The 17,773-nt window shown below is 40.1% G+C and overlaps 1 protein-coding gene across 6 annotated transcripts in view; it reads right to left on the bottom strand.

Moving 5' to 3' along the window:
- arhgap44a (Rho GTPase activating protein 44a) overlaps positions 1–17,773 on the bottom strand; it is a 310,890-nt gene that overhangs the window by 20,321 nt on the left and 272,796 nt on the right. For 5 of the 6 annotated variants that reach the window (XM_072242166.1, XM_072242168.1, XM_072242169.1 and 2 more), the window contains 3 exons: positions 16,262–16,353; positions 10,812–10,992; positions 3,259–3,480 (listed from right to left, as the gene is read on the bottom strand). In XM_072242166.1, coding sequence (XP_072098267.1) covers positions 3,259–3,480; positions 10,812–10,992; positions 16,262–16,353 — 495 coding nt within the window. The remainder of the gene's footprint in view (positions 1–3,258; positions 3,481–10,811; positions 10,993–16,261; positions 16,354–17,773) is intronic. The other variant, XM_072242172.1, reaches the window with a different exon arrangement.

The raw sequence follows: 17,773 nt of genomic DNA, 5'->3' as shown, positions 1-17,773 counted from the left end.
TTTGCCTTTTTTTTTACTTTTTTAACTACATTCATGAAACTTTAAATAATTCAGGAAGCCACATAATGGGGCCAAATGTACTGGTCTCAATGTGTCCCAATTAAATGGAATCCATCGTACAAATGTGTTACTTGATTTAGCAGCCTGAAGACAAAAGCAGTAAATACTGGTTTCTGAATTGAGCTATTATACCCCTGGTGTTCAATCTTTAATGTAAAATCTAAATTAACGTCTGCAGTTTTTTTTCTCTACCAGCTGCATAATCCATGCATTTACGCTTACACACCGCCCTCTAGTGGCAATTGAATGACATTGCAACTTAAAGCCCGGAGTGTTAGGTAAAAAAAAACACAAGGGATTCTGCAGATCTGGAAATACATAGCAACACACGTAAATTGTTGGAGGAACTCAGCAGGTTATGCAGCATCTATGGAAATGAATAAACAGTCGATGTTTCGGGTCAAGGCCCTTCTTCGGGACTGGAAAGAAGGATGGAAAATGCCCGAATAAAAAGGTGCTGGGGTGGGGGGAGGAGGACTAGCTAGAAGGTGAAGCTGGGTAGACTGGAGATGAAGAACCTGATCGGAGAGGAGAGTGAACCATGTGAGAAGAGCAAGAAGGAGTGGCAAGAAGGAGGTAATAGGTAGGTGAGGAGGAGAGCTAAGAAGGCAGAGTGGGAAATAGAAGAGGGAGGGGGGAGGGAAAAATTGATGCCCATGCCATCAGGTTGGAGGCTACCTAGACAAAGTATGAGGTGTTGCTCCTCCACCTTGAGAGGGGCCTCATCATGACAAAACAGGAGGTCATAGCTCATCATGGCAGACGAGGAGGCCATGGCTCATTAATTCCCATCCCCATTCTGATACCTCGGTCCATCGTCTCCTCTTTTTCCTCAATGAATGATGGCCCCTATCAGGATTGAGGAGCAACTCCTCATATTCTGTTTAGGTGGCCTCAAACCTGATGACATGAACATTGATTTCTCCTTCCAGTAATTCATTTTCCTTCCCTTTCTCTCTTCTTCTGTTCCCCACTCAGGCCTCTCATCTCTTCTCCTCACCTGCCTATCACCTCCCCTTGGTTCCCTCCTTTTTCCCTTTCTCCCATGGTTCACTCTCCTCTCCTATCAGGTTCCTTCCTCTCCAGTCTCCCTGGCTTCATTTATCACCTTCCAGCTTGTCTTCCTTCCCCTCCCCCATCTTTTTTACTCAGGCATCTTCCCCCTTCCTTTCCAGTCCTGAAGAAGGGTCTTGGCTAGAAATATTGACTGTTCATTCATTTCCACAGACGCGGCCTGGCATGATTTCCTCCAGCATTTTATGGGTGTTACATAATATTGTATTATCTTTATGACTCAGTTAAAGATTAGTCGACTCTCTTTTCCAAGGGTATAATGGATTAAATAGTGACTGCTCATTATTTGATGCTGAAGCTAAACGTCAGCACACTTTTCTCCTGAAGATGTAACTGTTAGGGCACAGTAACATTATAAATGTGAGGAAGCTATTGGTATAGCATGTCCTTCTTCCTTCCTGGTTACTTTGTTGTTGCTTTGAATCTTGCCTTATTTATATTTTAACTCCAAGCAGAAGTGCCTTGTTTGCACTTTTTAGCTTAACTACAGCAGGTTTTTGGAGAATTGAATAATTTCACTGCCCTCCATGTGGAGATATACTTCCTGATATAACCCTTGAGTAGTCAGACTGTGAGGTTATGCCCCTTTCCTGGACCTTTCAAGCAAGTAAGTAATTTTTTGCCTCACCTTTCAATTCCTATAATTATCTAAAAAGTTGATTAGATCACTTCATCTTTCCTCACTGAAGAAAACAATTCGCTGCAGGAAGACTAACTTTATGTCTCCACTTTCAGCCTCCAAGAGATTCTGGTGCAACTACTTTGCACTATCTGCAAAGTTAACTTCCCGATGCCATTTGAATGGAACTAAGGAGATGCAGTCTATTGGAAGCTTGACACAACTGCTTCACAAAGTCACCCCATTTATTTTGGCATCCTTGAGATGAAAGCAAACATTTCAAAGTTTTATTAGGAGAAAAAATAGAGGGAAGATAAGACAGTAGCAGAGATTTGGAACGTTATCTTAAAGGGTAGTGGAACAAGAAAGCTTTATAAAGTTCCTTGACACTATGAGCTCTGTACCAAATGCCAGAAATTGGGGTTAGGTTGATTAGTTCTTGTTTTCATCAACAAATACTCAATATGCTGTATGACTTTGAATGACCTCACCAGTGTTCGATGATTCTATCCCATGATCCTATTCCATTACTCTTGTACCTATTCATTGCATTTCCTGCTTCTGTAAATCTCTCTGTTCCTCCATAATACTCCAGAACTCAGCCAGCTCATCAAGGGCACAACCCTCCCCACCATCGCGGATAACCTCAATAAGGCGGCATCCCTCACTGAGGACATGAGGATGATGTACGGTGTACCCTCTTCCTGTTACTACCGTTGAGGAGAAGGTACAGATGCCTCAAAGACTCCGAAATACCTTCTTCCCTCTCGTCATCAGTTTTCTGAATGGTCCATGAACACAAACTTGTTATTCCGATTTTCTGCACGATTTATTTATTAGTGTGATTTGTAGTTTTTTTTTGTATTTTACTGCATTGCAGCTGCAAAAAACAAACTTGACATCAAATATGTCAGTGATAATAAGTCTGATTCTGAGTTCCTAGTGTCTTACTATTCGGAAGTTGCTCTTCCCTTTCGTTGTTTCATAGTGAAGATCCCAAAACGGAACTCCGCCTGCCACAGTTTCCATGTCTACTCACTAAATTTCAGTTTTTTTTCACAAAATTTTTGTTTCTCTTCATGCTCCTTATTGTGTAATGTTAAACTGGGTGAACTGTTCATTCCGTCAGCCAATATCGTGTCTCTCTTCTGGTCATCTTGTGTTCCAGGAGGCACTACAGTTAATCTACAAATACCCTCAAAAGCAGTCACTATTTATACAATGCCATCGTTTTACCTTCTGGTCAAACAAATGCTACTGTATATTTTCCTTCACAATGCAGAAAATGAGATTGGGTAAGTTTTAGGGCCACAATGTAATCGGTAACCAGTGTCATTATACTGACGAGAAATGTGCACGCTTTCCTCATTCAGCTCACTGCATGTGCCAGAAGCTCAGGTAACAGTCAAGCAGAATGGTGGGGGGGGGGGGGGGTGGTTGGTGGGAGGGGTAGAAAGCTCTGAAAGCTTGCTGACACAGACACAGCAGCTGGTACACACTCTTACCTTGCTGTTTCGGCCCCTGATACTAGGCCGCTAGGTGGAGGAGTGGGGGAGGGAGAAGTGGAACGTTCTACAGACTGCTCGGGGATTGGCGACTGACACGAAGCAGCGAGTTCGGCGGGCGGAGGAGGGGGTTGTGTGCCAGGCGGGGTGGAGGATGTTTTTCGGACAATGGAGGAGCCTCTGCGGGCCACCCAGGAAGTGTCCATCACCCTCACACCCATGCTACAGGAACACAGAGACACCATCAACGCTTTAGAGAACAGAATGCTAGGCTTAATAAAGAAGATGCTATAGGAAAACAAAGAGAATACTTCAAAATACATTTAACTTAACTTATATTCCTAAAGTACATCACGATAATTTAATGTGTGCACCACAAATTTAATTGGATTGACAAAGTTTGTAGAAAATATTCCATCCAACTATTGCTTAAAGTCAGAGCATCAGATTTTCAAGGCTCAGCTTGGCTATTGAACATGTTCTGGGATATTACATGTATGTAATATAATGGCAACTGCCAAATTAGTTGAATGCAGTATAATTGTTTTAAGTCCTATATGCACAGGGATAATGCACACATTACTAAGATTTGCTGGGGCTTTAAAAGTAAAATCCGGTCAAACAACAAATCAAGTTCTTACAATGAAGCAATTGACATTTCGAAATACATGATTATAGAATTTCTAGGCTAACTATATAAAAGATACATAAGTAATTCTATGAATATTCTCCACTCTGTTGTTCAGAGAAAAATAAACAATGGTAATATAAGGTATGAGCTGTGAGTTAACAACCCTCTGCTGATGAAACTTGAGTGTATGATTCTTTTTGGTTACAATATGCAAGCGCTCTGCACTTTTCAAATCACTTACACCCTGTACATTGAGGTGGGTACTCATATTTCATTGAAGCTATTTCAAATGTACCTCCTGAACTCAAGTAAAACTTACATACATTCTGACTAACATGTTGATAAAGTGGTTGTCTTCGTTGAGGATCTTTCTGTGTTCTTAAGTATGTTCCCCCACCAGCCTATATTACTGTAAGATAATCATTTGCAGTCTCCCTGCCACCATCCAAAATTGGAAACATATCGCATTTCTTTCACTGCTGATGAATCTATATCATGCAGCTACCAAGTAACAGCACTAGTCTGTACCAGATGGAACGCAGTATTCAGCAGGGCAGCTGATTGCCACCCTTCTCCTTGACCCTTAGGGACAGATAATGAATGTTGGCCTGCCCAGTACTCCCCAGATCCCAAAACTGGATTTCAGAAAGATACATTACCCTTGCAGCATAGAAAACAATTGCATGTTGAACTAACTGGCTTAATTCGTCTATAAAAAAGGATTGTTTTTGGTCTAACATTGGGAGTGAGATATGTTACAGATACCCATTCGCTCACCTGCACACACATGATTTTCTGCACACTGATAAGCATGCCCATGGACAAACAAGCATTCACACATGCCTATTCATTTACACACACCCACCTGTAATATTCACGCCAATCTACACAGGCCACACACTATGACCCCTGACACCAAACTGTTTGTGGTGCTGAAGACTTAGATCAGAACAAGTTTACTTTCCATTTGATCCCACATGCAGGACAGTGTTCACCTGACAGTGTAGCCAACTCAGATATGACTATCCCACACAAAAGAAAACCTGTCCAATTAATTACTGCCTGTTAGTCACTTCTACATCATCAACCAAGGTGTTGTCAAAAGTGCTACCAAGTGCCACTCACCCGAGAATTTGCTTACTAATGGTCAATTTATTTAGTCAGTCATTGAAGATTTTATCGGACCCTTAGAATAAACAATAATAAGAGAACTGTATTCCCAAAGAGAGTTGAGACATATCCTGACGAAGGGTCTCGGCCCGAAACATCGACTGTACCTCTTCCCAGAGATGCTGCCTGGCCTGCTGTGTTCACCAGCAACTTTTACGTGTGTTGCTTGAGACATATCAAGGAAGCATTTGACTGAAAGTGACTTCAAAAAGTGCCAGCATAAAATCGAATCATCCACATTTCAAAGTCATGAAGTTGCACAACATGAAAACAGGTCGTTTAGTCAAGTTCTCCATGACAACCAAGTTGCCTACATCCTTTCTATAGCCACGTGATTAGGATAACACACAATGCTCCTAATATGTCTCTCCTGATTGAAGAAGGCAAGCATGTCAAATGCCTGTTTCAGCATCCTGTCTACTGGTGTTGCCATTTTCAAGAAACTATGTACTTGACCCCTAGGTCTCTCTGTTAAATAGACTCTCAGGACCCTGCCATTTAATGTACAAGTCTTGCCCTGGTTTAACTTGCTAAAATGCAACACCCTGCACGTGCCCCAACTAAGTTCCATCTGCTCTTCACTGGCTGACTTCCCCTGTTGGGCTAGAACCTATGCAGTATATCACTAATTTTGGTGTCATCTGCAAACTTGTTAACCTGAAATCATACTTCACACTTAGAAAAACGACCATGGTTGTTGGAGGGCAATCACATCAGCCCCATGAACACTGTTTCAGCAACGTCTGGAGCCAAACAGTCTCAACTGCATCATCAAAGGTCTTCCCTCCACCAAGTCAGAAATGTTGACGTTTGTTGAAGTAAACACAATGTTCAGCCCACTCGCAACTTATCAGATAATGAAACACCCCATTCTCTTGTGCACCATGATCCAGATAACCTTCCAGCTGGAACAGGCTGGTAAATAATTTGCACTTACAATTGCCAAGTAATGATCAACTCCAGGAGCAGAATTAAACTATCTACTATTTACATTCAATAACACTGCTACTGCTCAATCCATTAGCAATAACACCCTGGAGTCACATGGACAGAGTCTAATTGGACCAGGTCCATAAATACTGCAGGTACAAGCAGGAACAGGTAAGAGGCTGGGTATTTCACAAGGAATATAAGGAATGATTTATCTCCTGGCTACCCAAAGCCATTGAAGGCATAAGTCAGAAGTGTGATGAATCAGACTCTGAAAGGAGTTAGGAAGCTCGGCACCAGCTGGGAAAATACCCAATTTACCAGTCTGAATGTCATGCCACCCACTGGCTCATGACTTTCACTGTCTTTATGATCAAGGGCATCAATTCACAGAAACACCATTCCCTGCAAATCCCCTCAGTCAAACGCCACACTGACTCGGAGATTTATCACCACTCCATCATCTGCACATCAAAATCTTGGATCTTCCAAATAAGAACACTGTCTTGGTTTCCTTATCTTAAAGACCTCAACCACTGAAGAAGGTGAATTGCTACCCTCAGTGCTGCTGATGCATTTTACTGCACATTACATCATTTTTTTCTTTTTGGCCTCAGTCACTCTCTAGCTACAAAGTGGGTGATAACCTGCATATGGACTCTTGTAAAATGAGTTTTTTTTTTGTTTTCATAGCTTTATATGCAGCAACAGAGGCCTGAGCATGTTCACCTGCTAATAATGAGCCCAACTGGGAAACAGGGAACATAAAGATGATAGGTGGGTGGTCAGTTAGCTCTGTAGGATTTTGTACAGAATGGTTACACCAGGTACATAGCTTGGATCCCTATTTCAGTATTTTCTTAGTGTAACCTTAAACAAAACGCCATTTATATCCATATCCAAAAAATGGTTGCTCCAAGAAAACATCACATCACTGCCTTCTAGTGAGTGGCGGTCAATTCTGTGAAATCCTTTGATTTCTTTTTGTCTTTCTGCGTTAAAGCAAGTGCACTGAAACCTTGTTCCAGTACTTTAGAATATTTGTATCTAATTCCTTACTTCTCAAAATGATTTCAATTCATAAAATACACATATATGTAAAGTTAGGAACAGGTATAAAGATAGCCCAGTAATCAAATACAAGCAATCTTATCTGAGAATTGGCAAATTTACGTCTTCTACTTGTAAGCTGTTATCCTCCATATCTTGGAATATTTCACCCCAACCCGTTCATGCTCATCTTATTATCTAAAGCCGGTTATGCAGATGTTATTGATACAGTACCTTTGTATTTTCCTAAGGCTGCATTAGCAGAAACAAAACAGTACTATTTAGAACATAACATAAAGGGTTAAATGAATCAAAGTTATTGTGAAGGTTGCAGAATCCTGTTAAGTAAAACAGTGCGTTTGACAAGAAGTAATGATTTAGCAGGAACATTTAAGAGTTCACACTGTAGTGCCTGTAACATTTTAACCAGTTAATGGCCCTTTTGTTATTGGTTCCTGACACCAGGAAAACTGATCGGTTAAACTCTATGTTAGCATTTCAGGTGGAAGTTCACAAGCACAGAGGTGTTATGCTGGAGTAGGCAGGAGTTCAGGTTGAAGATACCATGGGCTGGCAATTATTGGTCTAATGTGACTAGGTGACGACTATTCAGAAATGGAGTGGAGTTATCAACAGAATCATTAGATGCTAAAACTAAATATCAATATTACCTCTGGGTCCTCAGGAAAACTCACTGAATTACTTTAGAAATGCGTTAAACGTTGCTATGTCATGTGGTGTGTTTGTATCCACAATTCCATGACTGGAATGAATCCACTGCTGCTCCTGGTTGAAGAGGTAGGATTGCCTGAATATTGGGAGAATTTTGAGCTCTTCCAGTGGTACTATGAATTCAAGCGGATAGGGCACCCCATTTAATAGTTGATATCTCCAAAAATGCAATCGCTCTCAGATCTGCACTGAACAGTCAGCCTGGATTATTCACTAAATACTAGCATTTAGGAGCCGAGAACTGACAATTAAAAGCCGCAATCTTGCTGCATGAGGTTTGTTCGGCTAAAATTTTCACTGCCTTAGTGTTTTTATGGGAACTAAAAGATTTGTAGACAAAAAAGAATCCAGAAAGATATAATGGTGAAAAATTGTAAACTGGAGTGAACATAAATTTTGTAAGCCTTACAGTATCCTCCATGGAGACATGTAAATAAGTAAGAATGACAAACTCTGTGGTAGGTTAAAGTGTTACAAGGCAAAGTGTGGACCATAAAGCATAAATTCTGGTATACTTTTAACTGGAATGAAAAGATTTACAAAATACTGCAAGTATTTTTATGCTGTTAATTTTAATGTGCTGTATTTTGGTGTAAATTCAAAAAAAAATTGCTTACCGCAGCAGCCATGTTGGACAAGATGCAGAACGTGATCTCATGTAATTTGGGCTGTTAAAATGGTAAAATGTGTAGTCTGGGCAAGAGTACTCAACTGACATGAACTTACAGCTAAAAGTATTCAGTTAACAGGAATGAAAACAAGTTGAAAATAAAGGACAGCAAGAATGAGGAGGCAACACAAGCACAGCATTTCATTGGGGTCAAAAGAGAAAAGAAAGAAAAAAGAAAAAAAGAAAACGGAATAGAAGCTGGAATGAAAAGCCTGGGCAAGGCACACAAAACTACTCACATTAATACACAGCAGGCATGTGCAGTGTGAGTTACATAATACCAAAACAGTACAGCTATACTTACAAATTTGTTACATTACAAGGTAAGAAAGTAAGCACATAGTACAAGTGCTTCATTCTCTGTTTAATAATTTTCCTCAACCTTTCTCTGCAGAAAGCACTGTTCTCTTGGGAATTATGATTCCATTGGAACTGGACATTCAAGATTACCTGACCCAAGAGCCAATTTCTTATAGAAGGCCCTTAGCAGGCTATTCGAATAAGACAGCCATCACAACCAAGTCCAATCAAATCCATACCAAACACACGTACTTCCAGTCGAGGTCTGTGCAATTTGATTAAGGGTGGGAATGCTGGCCAATTCCCCTGTCTCGCACTCTGGGGTTCTGGGATCAGTTGTAGTGCTCCCCTCAAGAACCTGGTACCCTTCTGGCTCTGTGAGTCACTTGTTAAATCCATAGAACCATCAGGTGTCCATTTTTAATGATTGTCATGGATACAGATTACAGGCAAAGACATTGCTGCAGTCTACCACCAGCAATAAAACACCATTCATAGTTATTAATTTACACTAATCAGTAATGAGCTGATCTCGAGTGAACCAAAATAGACAGAAGTAACACAGGTGTACAAGATGATGAGAGGCATTGATCATGTGGATAGTCAGAGGCTTTTCCCCCAGGCTGAAATGGCTAACATGACAGGACACAGTCTTAAGGTGCTTGGAAGTAGGTACAGAGGAGATGTCAGGGGTAAGTTTTTTTTATGCAGAGAGTGGTGAGTGCATGGAATGGACTGCCAGCGACAGTGGTGGAGGCGGATACAATAGGGTCTTTTAAGAGACTCCTGGATAAGTACATGGAGCTTAGAAAAATAGAGGGCTACGGGTAACCCTAGGTAATTTCTAAAGTTAGTACATGTTCAGCACAGCATTGTGGGCTGAAGGGCCTGTATTGTGCTGTAGGTTTTCTATGTTTCTATATTCCTATGTAGAAAGGGACATTTAAGTTTTACTTTGAAATACTGGGCAATTTACATGTTCTGCTACTCACCCATTATGTTTGCCACTCTGAACATGCTGGAGGAACATTTAGTATCAGCTTGTTCAGTTCCATTTGCTGCAAGATATTCTCACTCTCATACTAAGCATTTACCTTTCGTATAATGCACATTTAAAAAATCTTAGAATGGTAATTAATATAACATTTTCCAGCGTATGCAGTATCTCACTTTTCCATTAATATTACTAAGTCCTATAAATATACAAAAATGTATACATGACATCCAGTGGAATGTTACATCCTCACAAATGCTCTAAACTGCAGCTAACATATCAAAGAAAGCCATGGACTAATGAATAACAATGAGGGATTTACAAACAGAGAATCCTAAAGTGTAGTCTTTATTCATTGTAGGTATACGGCATCCAACATTGCCAGTGGGGATTGGAGGTTAGTTCTATATAACCAAGCAGGGGAGGAACTTGTCGGTGGTGGAACATTTACTCGTTGACTCGTAGACTCATGATTGACAAAGAGAGGAACAGAAACCCCCCTCACAACAAAAAGGGTTAAAGAAATTTTACTTGTACGGTCTCCAGGTATCTTGTAGTCACAATATTCATGTAGATATTTCAGATCTTCATTTTACTTACACACACACACACACACACATACACACACACACACACACACACACTTCGATGGCCATTTATGGCTTTGGAAATGCCTGGTACAGGAAAACTGTTGCTCCAGTAACAACATTATGAAACTGATACTTTTAGCACAGGTTGCCATGACATACTGTATCAAGCACCATTCAAGCAGGAAACTGAAAGATATCATGCACATATCAAAAAGGATGTTGCCGAGTGCTATGCTGAAACCAAAAATAAAACAAACAGTCTTATTTGCATCACTTTGATCCACTTTCCATACATGAGATACTTAAAGCTTACTAAACCTGAAATATAAGAGTATAGAAAATTACTCAATTTTTTTAAATGTACATCTTCTTATTGTTCCCATGTATATCGTTTCACTCCAGCTCGTAAGCAATTTTGCTTTATGTGCAAAAATGCTACTTTTTAGATAGGAAAAAAGAGAAAATAGGGCAATAGCCCATACATACCCATCTTTTTTATAAAATTCCAGCATCATGTTGTCAGTAGCAACGCTGAGAGGTCGCCTTGCTTGATCGTGTTGCTTGCGGTCCGAGTGATCAATGTCCGGCGAAGGCATGGAGTTGTAGTTTGCATTATGATTGGTGTGTAATGGGCTCCCATAGCTTCCAGTGACATTAAACTCAATATCTGTTTTTGAAAGAAATATAGTACATTGTATGTAACCACCAGGCTCAAATGTACCCAAATTTATTCCTTCATTCATTCTTTTGTTATTGCTCAATTTTAATATCTCTGACTTTACTGATGTCATCAGTCTATTAAAATTCTTCTTCTTCTTTGGCTGTCCATCGATTTTCGATGTTGACTGAGGCCTGAGCAAGGTTATATGGAAGACCGGCAGTTGCCCATGCTGCAAGTCTCCCCTCTCCAGGCCACCGACGTTGTCCAAGGGAAAGGCACTAGGACCCATACAGCTTGGCACTGGTGTCGTCGCAGAGCACTGTGTGGTTAAGCGCCTTGCTCAAGGACACAACACGCTGCCTCAGCTGAGGCTCGAACTAGCGACCTTCAGATCACTAGACAAACGCATTAACCACTTGGCTCCTATTATAAAATTAGGGCTCCTGTTAAACTACAGGATTCAGTGCTTCCTCTGTTTCAAAATCTCCTACTGTTAGGAAAGCAAAATGCAGATACTGTATTGAAAATCAAAAGTAAAGACAGCAAATGCTGGAGATAGTCAATGCCTATGGAGAGGAACTCAGTGTCAAATTTTCAGCTGGCAATTCTTCATAACTAGCAAAAATTAGAAAACAAAAAGGCTTCAGTTGCAGAGAAGGGTGATGAATGGAAAAATCAGAAAGAATGTTCATCATGGGATGAATGGTAGGAAAGACTGACTGACACAGGCGGTGGTGGTGCAAGTTGGGAGGGTGATATAGGATTATTAATTGCAGTTGATCAAACCAGAAGACAGAAATAGAAAGAGATAAATGAAGGAGAAGATACAGGAGAAATAATATAATGCTAGAAATCTGAAAAAAAAATGTAGGTTTTACCTGCATGTTTTCTTTTTATTTCAGATTTCCAGGGATTTGCAGAGGGAAGGGTTCCTTCTGAACACTGAATGGGGTGCAAATGATGTGTTGGTGGTGGCATCGTACTGAAAGTGGTGAAGATTTTGAGGATGATCCATTGAATGTGGAGACTTGTGAGTGGAAAGTGAGGGCAAGGACAACCCTATCTTGGCTTTGGGTGGACAGAGAGGGGATGAGAACAGAACTGTGGAAAATGGAACAGACATAGTGAGAACTCTGCCAGCTATTGTGGCATAAAGAGTTAAAGAGTATTGTAAGTACTGATCTGGAAGGTGTATGCCCAGTGAGAGGTTGAGTAGTCAAGACAGCTGCTGAAATCTGCAAGCTTGTAATAGATAATAGCTGCGAACCTATTCCTTAAAATGGCTCCCTGATACTTGAACTACACCAGTCTGATACTAATTTGATATGTTTGAGTAACCTCATGGGCTTTTGAGTTGATCTACCAGCCAAAAAGTCAAAACTGGATAGAAATATTATTGAAATAACTAGATTTCTTTTGCCCTTATGCTTTATGGTCACTGTTAACTTATTATTTCCAGATACATTTCAAAAAATGATTGATAAGACAAGATCCCAGAAGAAGGCATGGCAAAATACTTCTGCAGAAAATTTGCCGAGAACAATTTGTCTATGTCATTTGACGCGGCACATAACGAACAACCAATTACACCAGGTATGTACAAAAACACGAGGAAATCTGCAGATGCTGGAAATTCAAGCAACACACATCAAAGTTGCTGGTGAATGTAGCAGGCCAGGCAGCATCTCTAGGAAGAGGTACAGTCGATGTTTCGGGCCGAGACCCTTCGTCAGGATTAGCAGGTATGTTATGGTAGAGTTAAAGAAAACAGAGAAGTCGGATTAAATCTGTACAAGATTCTGGTCTCAGCTGGAAGCTCTGGTCCAGTTCTTTTCACCACTATTTAGGAAGGATGTGAAGGTCTCAGAGAAGGTCCAGAAAGGAATGTTTTCATGGATGAGGTTAGACTGGATAAGTTGGGGGTGTTCCTGGAGCAATGAAGGTTCAGAGATGGAGAAGATTTCATGGAAGTTCGAAAGATGGTGATGAGTTCAAATGGGAGAACAAACGGGAAACTGTTCCCATGAGCAAAAGGCCCAAGGTACAGAGATGTGGATTATAGACGATGAGCAGAAGATGGGGAAGGGGGAGTGGAAGTAAAGGGGTTTATTTTTGAAGCAGACTGTTACCTTTAGAGCTTACTACCTGCAAGGATAGTGGAAATGAAGTTTTGGGTCCTTCAAAAGGGAATTAGGTTGGCACCAGAGAAAATTAAAGGCAGGGCAGCAGGGGAGTGATAAGGTTGGGTTATTCTACAAAAAGCCAGTGTGTACTCAGGCCAATGGCGTCCTTACGCGACAAAGATTTTAAGATCTAAAATAGCTGAGGTAGGATTTCAGCTCACATTTGCTGCAATTTTTAATATCATATTCTGGAAATGTAACCACTATGCTCTCAAATCCCTTAATTGACTTTGGCTTTAATACAGCCCTGCACTTTCAATTTTGGCACAATAGTTTACTTTGTTTCTAGTTAAAGAAAAATAATGTTATAGAAAGATGTAAAATATTTTGATTCTGAAATTATTGCATGATGTGATGTGTAAGGTGTTGGATGGTTGATACTCATACTTCTAACTCGTTTTGCAGTAATGAATTCACCATAGCTTCTTATATTGTGATATGCAGTATATTAATTTTTAAAAGGCAACTGTACCATATTCAATTTGAGATATTTAATTAATATATTTTTGATGTCCTTATATTCAGGAAAAATGTGCTATGAGTTGTCTACAGGCCCCCAAACAGTAGCCTGGATATAGGGTGCAAGTTGAATCAAGAGTTAAAATTGGCATGTCGCAAAGGTAATGCTACAGTTGTTATGGGGGATTTCAACATGCAGGTAGACTGGGAAAATCAGGTTGGTACTGGACCCCAAGAAAGGGAGTTTGTGGAGTGCCTCCGAGATGGATTCTTAGAGCAGCTTGTACTGGAACCTACCAGGGAGAAGGCAATTCTGGATTTACTGTTCTGTAATGAACCGAATTTGATAAGGGACCTCGAGGTAAAGCCACCATTAGGAGGTAGTGACCATAATATGATAAGTTTTAAACTACAATTTGAGAGGGAGAAGGGAAAATCAGAAGTGTCAGTATTGCAGTTGAACAAAGGGGACTATGGAGCCATGAGGGAGGAGCTGGCCAAAGTTAACTAGAAAGATACCCTAGCAGGGATCACAGTGGAACAACAATGGCAGGTATTTCTGGGAATAATACAGAAGGTGCAGGATCAGTTCATTCCAAAGAGGAAGAAAGATTCTAAGGGGAGCAAGGGGCGACCATGGCTGACAAGGGAAGACAAGGATAGTATGAAAATAAAAGAGAAGAAGTATAACATAGCAAAGATGAACAGGAAGCCAGAGGACTGGGAAACTTTTAAAGAGCAAGAGAGGATAACTAAAAAGGCAATACGGGGAGAAAAGATGAAATACGAAGGCAGCCTAGCCAAGAATTTGTTTGGCTATAAGTTAAGTGTGTACGTGACAGGGGGCATTGTAATGTACAGATCATTGTTCATTGTGTAACTAATGGAAGGTTGATATACTGTGTGGCTTTGAGTACAGTAGTTGCTAAGTGGAGCAACTAACTTCTAGAACAGATAACAGCTAAAGAATAGCCTGAAGACCTGTATAAAAATAAATTTTGTAAGCTGTAAATTAGAAGTCACCTGCCACCCATTGAAGAGTGGAGGTCTTCTCCTTGCAGGTAATAAACATGCTTTTGAACAGATCCACTCTGTGTTTTTCCTTGGTTCTTTGTTATAAGACCTAGCAAAAGGTACACGACAGATGAACAACTGAAGGTAAAAGGGAGTGATCTAGGAAAAGAGTGAATAAATGGAATTAGAAATATCTGCTGCACTGAGAGGTAACAAGTTACCATTTGGAGAATTATGCAAAATGTTAATGGAGTAAAAATATGTTCTCAGTAAAAGACTGTGGAATCTTCTTGAAACACATTGTGAATGGTAGTCCATTAGCATGCACCAAAGCTTATCTTTGTAAATGATATGCCTTGGTGCATGTTAATGGACTAATGTTCACTAATACCAAATGGACCAGTGTTCATGAATATGAACACGAGTCTCCACATAGCATAATTCCAAGGCTATCGTCTTTTAACCTGAAACCTTCGACTTTAATACCAGTAGGAAATCACTACTTGTGGCTAAGACTTTCAGTCAGTGCTAAATAGGCATCATTTATGAATTGTTATCAAAATGAAAATTTCTCTTTCCATGAGGTATTGTTTCCCTTCCAGCAGAGTATGAACAGGTTTTCATCACTTTAATTACACGGCTTTTGAATTTGGGCCCCAGAAGTAAAAGAACAGAGTGCTCTCCCACTATAGTTTTGAGGCAAATTTTTTGCTTACTGAGTAACAGTGGGGTAGATCTCCTGGGTGAAATTAGAGACACCAGTGCCTCAGAAACAACGAGGTGCACATACAGACATTGTCATGGATAGTGTGCTTAATGATATCCATCCATGGCAGTTGGAGGAACCAAATGAATCAGGTGGTAGGTCAGTTTTAATTGAAGGAGGCAGGTTGGCAAGACACCTCAATCAGAATCAGGTTTATTATCACCGGCACGTGATGTGAGATTTGTTAACTTAGTAGCAGCAGTTCAATGCCATATATAATCTAGCAGAGAAAAAAAATTATAAATAAAATCAAAATAATAATATAACAAATACACAGGTAAATCAGTTACGTATATTGAATAAATTTTAAAAAAACATGCAAAAACAGAAATACTGTATATTAAAAAAGTGTGGTCATGTCCAAAGATTCAATGTCCATTTAGGAATCGGATGGCAGAGGGGAAGAAGCTGTTCCTGATTTGTTGAGTGTGTGCCTTCAGGCTTCTGTACTTCCTACCTGATGGTAACAGTGAGAAAAGGGCATGCCCTGGGTACAAATATGGTTTAATCTACTAGTCAAATGGGACACTTTTTGTGGGGCCGAACAGAGGTGCAAAGCTATTATGTCCTTCTCACAGTTGTGAACATGCTCTCACCAAACCTTTGTTTTTCTAGGTCTTGAGTCAGACCAAATTGCCTGGTATCAAAACAGCTCATAGCTGCCAGGCTGCCTTAGACGACTTGTTTTCAACCTAAAAAAAACAGCAGCAATATTTCATGTGGCCAAGCTCTCAAAGTAAGATGGTTCACTGACTGGTGCCATTGGCACTTTTCACGAGCTGGTTGCCCAATAACCATCTGAGGGAGACTTTATCCCAATACATTGAAAAACACAATATAATTCAGCCTTTACCTCCTGGGAAGAACCAATCAGCATGTTGAATTATTGGTTCAATAATCCCCACAATTTGTATGGAAACTGTTGTCATCAATTCAGTCATGGACCTATAAATGAAAATGAATTGACCAAGTTGAATTTCAGTAGAAGAATTTTCAAAAAATAACTAGCACATGACAACAATTATTCAAGGTTAGGCAATCCTCCATTTCTTCATCTAAGTGCACCATCTGATGACATATTGGTCCATTGAAGACGATCATCATGTTCAGCTAACAATCTTTGGTTATATTCCAGGTAATCACAATGGAGATATTAGAATTTGCCTCAAATTCTAAGCTAAATAGAAGTAAAGTTTAATTGGTTCCACAGTCACATCACCTTTACATTCTCTCCATACAAAACTTGAGGCAAGATAGTTTGGTATTGAAGAGTGAACTGTGTGCTCAGAAGTAGACCTCTGATTGAATTAGTGACTTCAGGAAATACTGAAGCATCTTCCAATAATCTGGTAGTAACTTTACACAAGATAAGTCAACCTTTCACCTCACATGTCAAGGCTGTTTTAAGTCTGGAAGCAATGGTACCTTTTTATTCTCTGAGAAGAATGGAGTGTGTTTGGGAGGGAGTGTTTTAAGAAAGGAAAGAAAATATATGTAAAAAAGAAACTGAAAATAAATTATATTGCTTACAGTATCTAGAAATGCTTCTTGCAAGGTGCTATGATTTTGGTCCTAATTTTTCACATAGGAATGGAGTTCTGAAACAGGTCTTCTAACCCTCCAATTCCACACTGTTCATCCAACACCCATTTACATTAATTCCATTTTATTCTCCCAAAGAAAAAATCTCAGGTTTTACCTCAAATGCACACACTTGGGGCAATTTACTGAGGCAAATTAACCTATCAACCCTCACTTCTCTGGGATAGGAGAGAAAACTGGAACACACAGAGGAAAGCTACATGATCACAGTGACTGTGCAAATTCCACACAGGCAACAGTGAAGGTCAGGAGTAAACCAGCATTGCTGGATTTGTAAGGCTATAACTCTATTAGCTGTCCCACTGTGTTGTTCCAGAACATACAGTATGCTCATAATTTATTAGTGTGTTTGGGAAAATATGAGATTCTGAATTACTAGCTGTTTAAAATGTTTAAAGACAATTTTTTATTTTTATAAAGTTAAGCTTCCATTATAATGGCCTCTGTTTTCAATGCAGTGCCAAATGGTTTGGAGGCTGAATTGGCAATTGCTCTCCATGGAAGGACTGGGTTCAAGTGGCCACTCTCCTTGACGCCAGCGGAAGATTTTTTTGAAATTCTATGATTTATGTGATTATTGGTGTGGACTGTAGTTTATATTGGTCTCCTTCAGTTTTCTGTGTTTTCTATCCTGTTGCCGATTGGCGGATTGGGGGCTTGACGTCCTTGAGGGCGATATGTTAGTTTTTTGTGTGAGGGAGATTTGGGTTCTGATGTTCTTGCTGGTACTTTTCTGTGTGGGGATCTGCTAGTTTTTTGTGTG

Source organism: Mobula birostris, chromosome 24, assembly GCF_030028105.1.
Source record: "Mobula birostris isolate sMobBir1 chromosome 24, sMobBir1.hap1, whole genome shotgun sequence".
Taxonomy (NCBI): Eukaryota; Metazoa; Chordata; class Chondrichthyes; order Myliobatiformes; family Myliobatidae; genus Mobula; species Mobula birostris.
The sequence above is the reverse complement of the archived record's forward strand: the minus strand, read 5'-3'. Positions and strand labels throughout refer to the sequence as shown.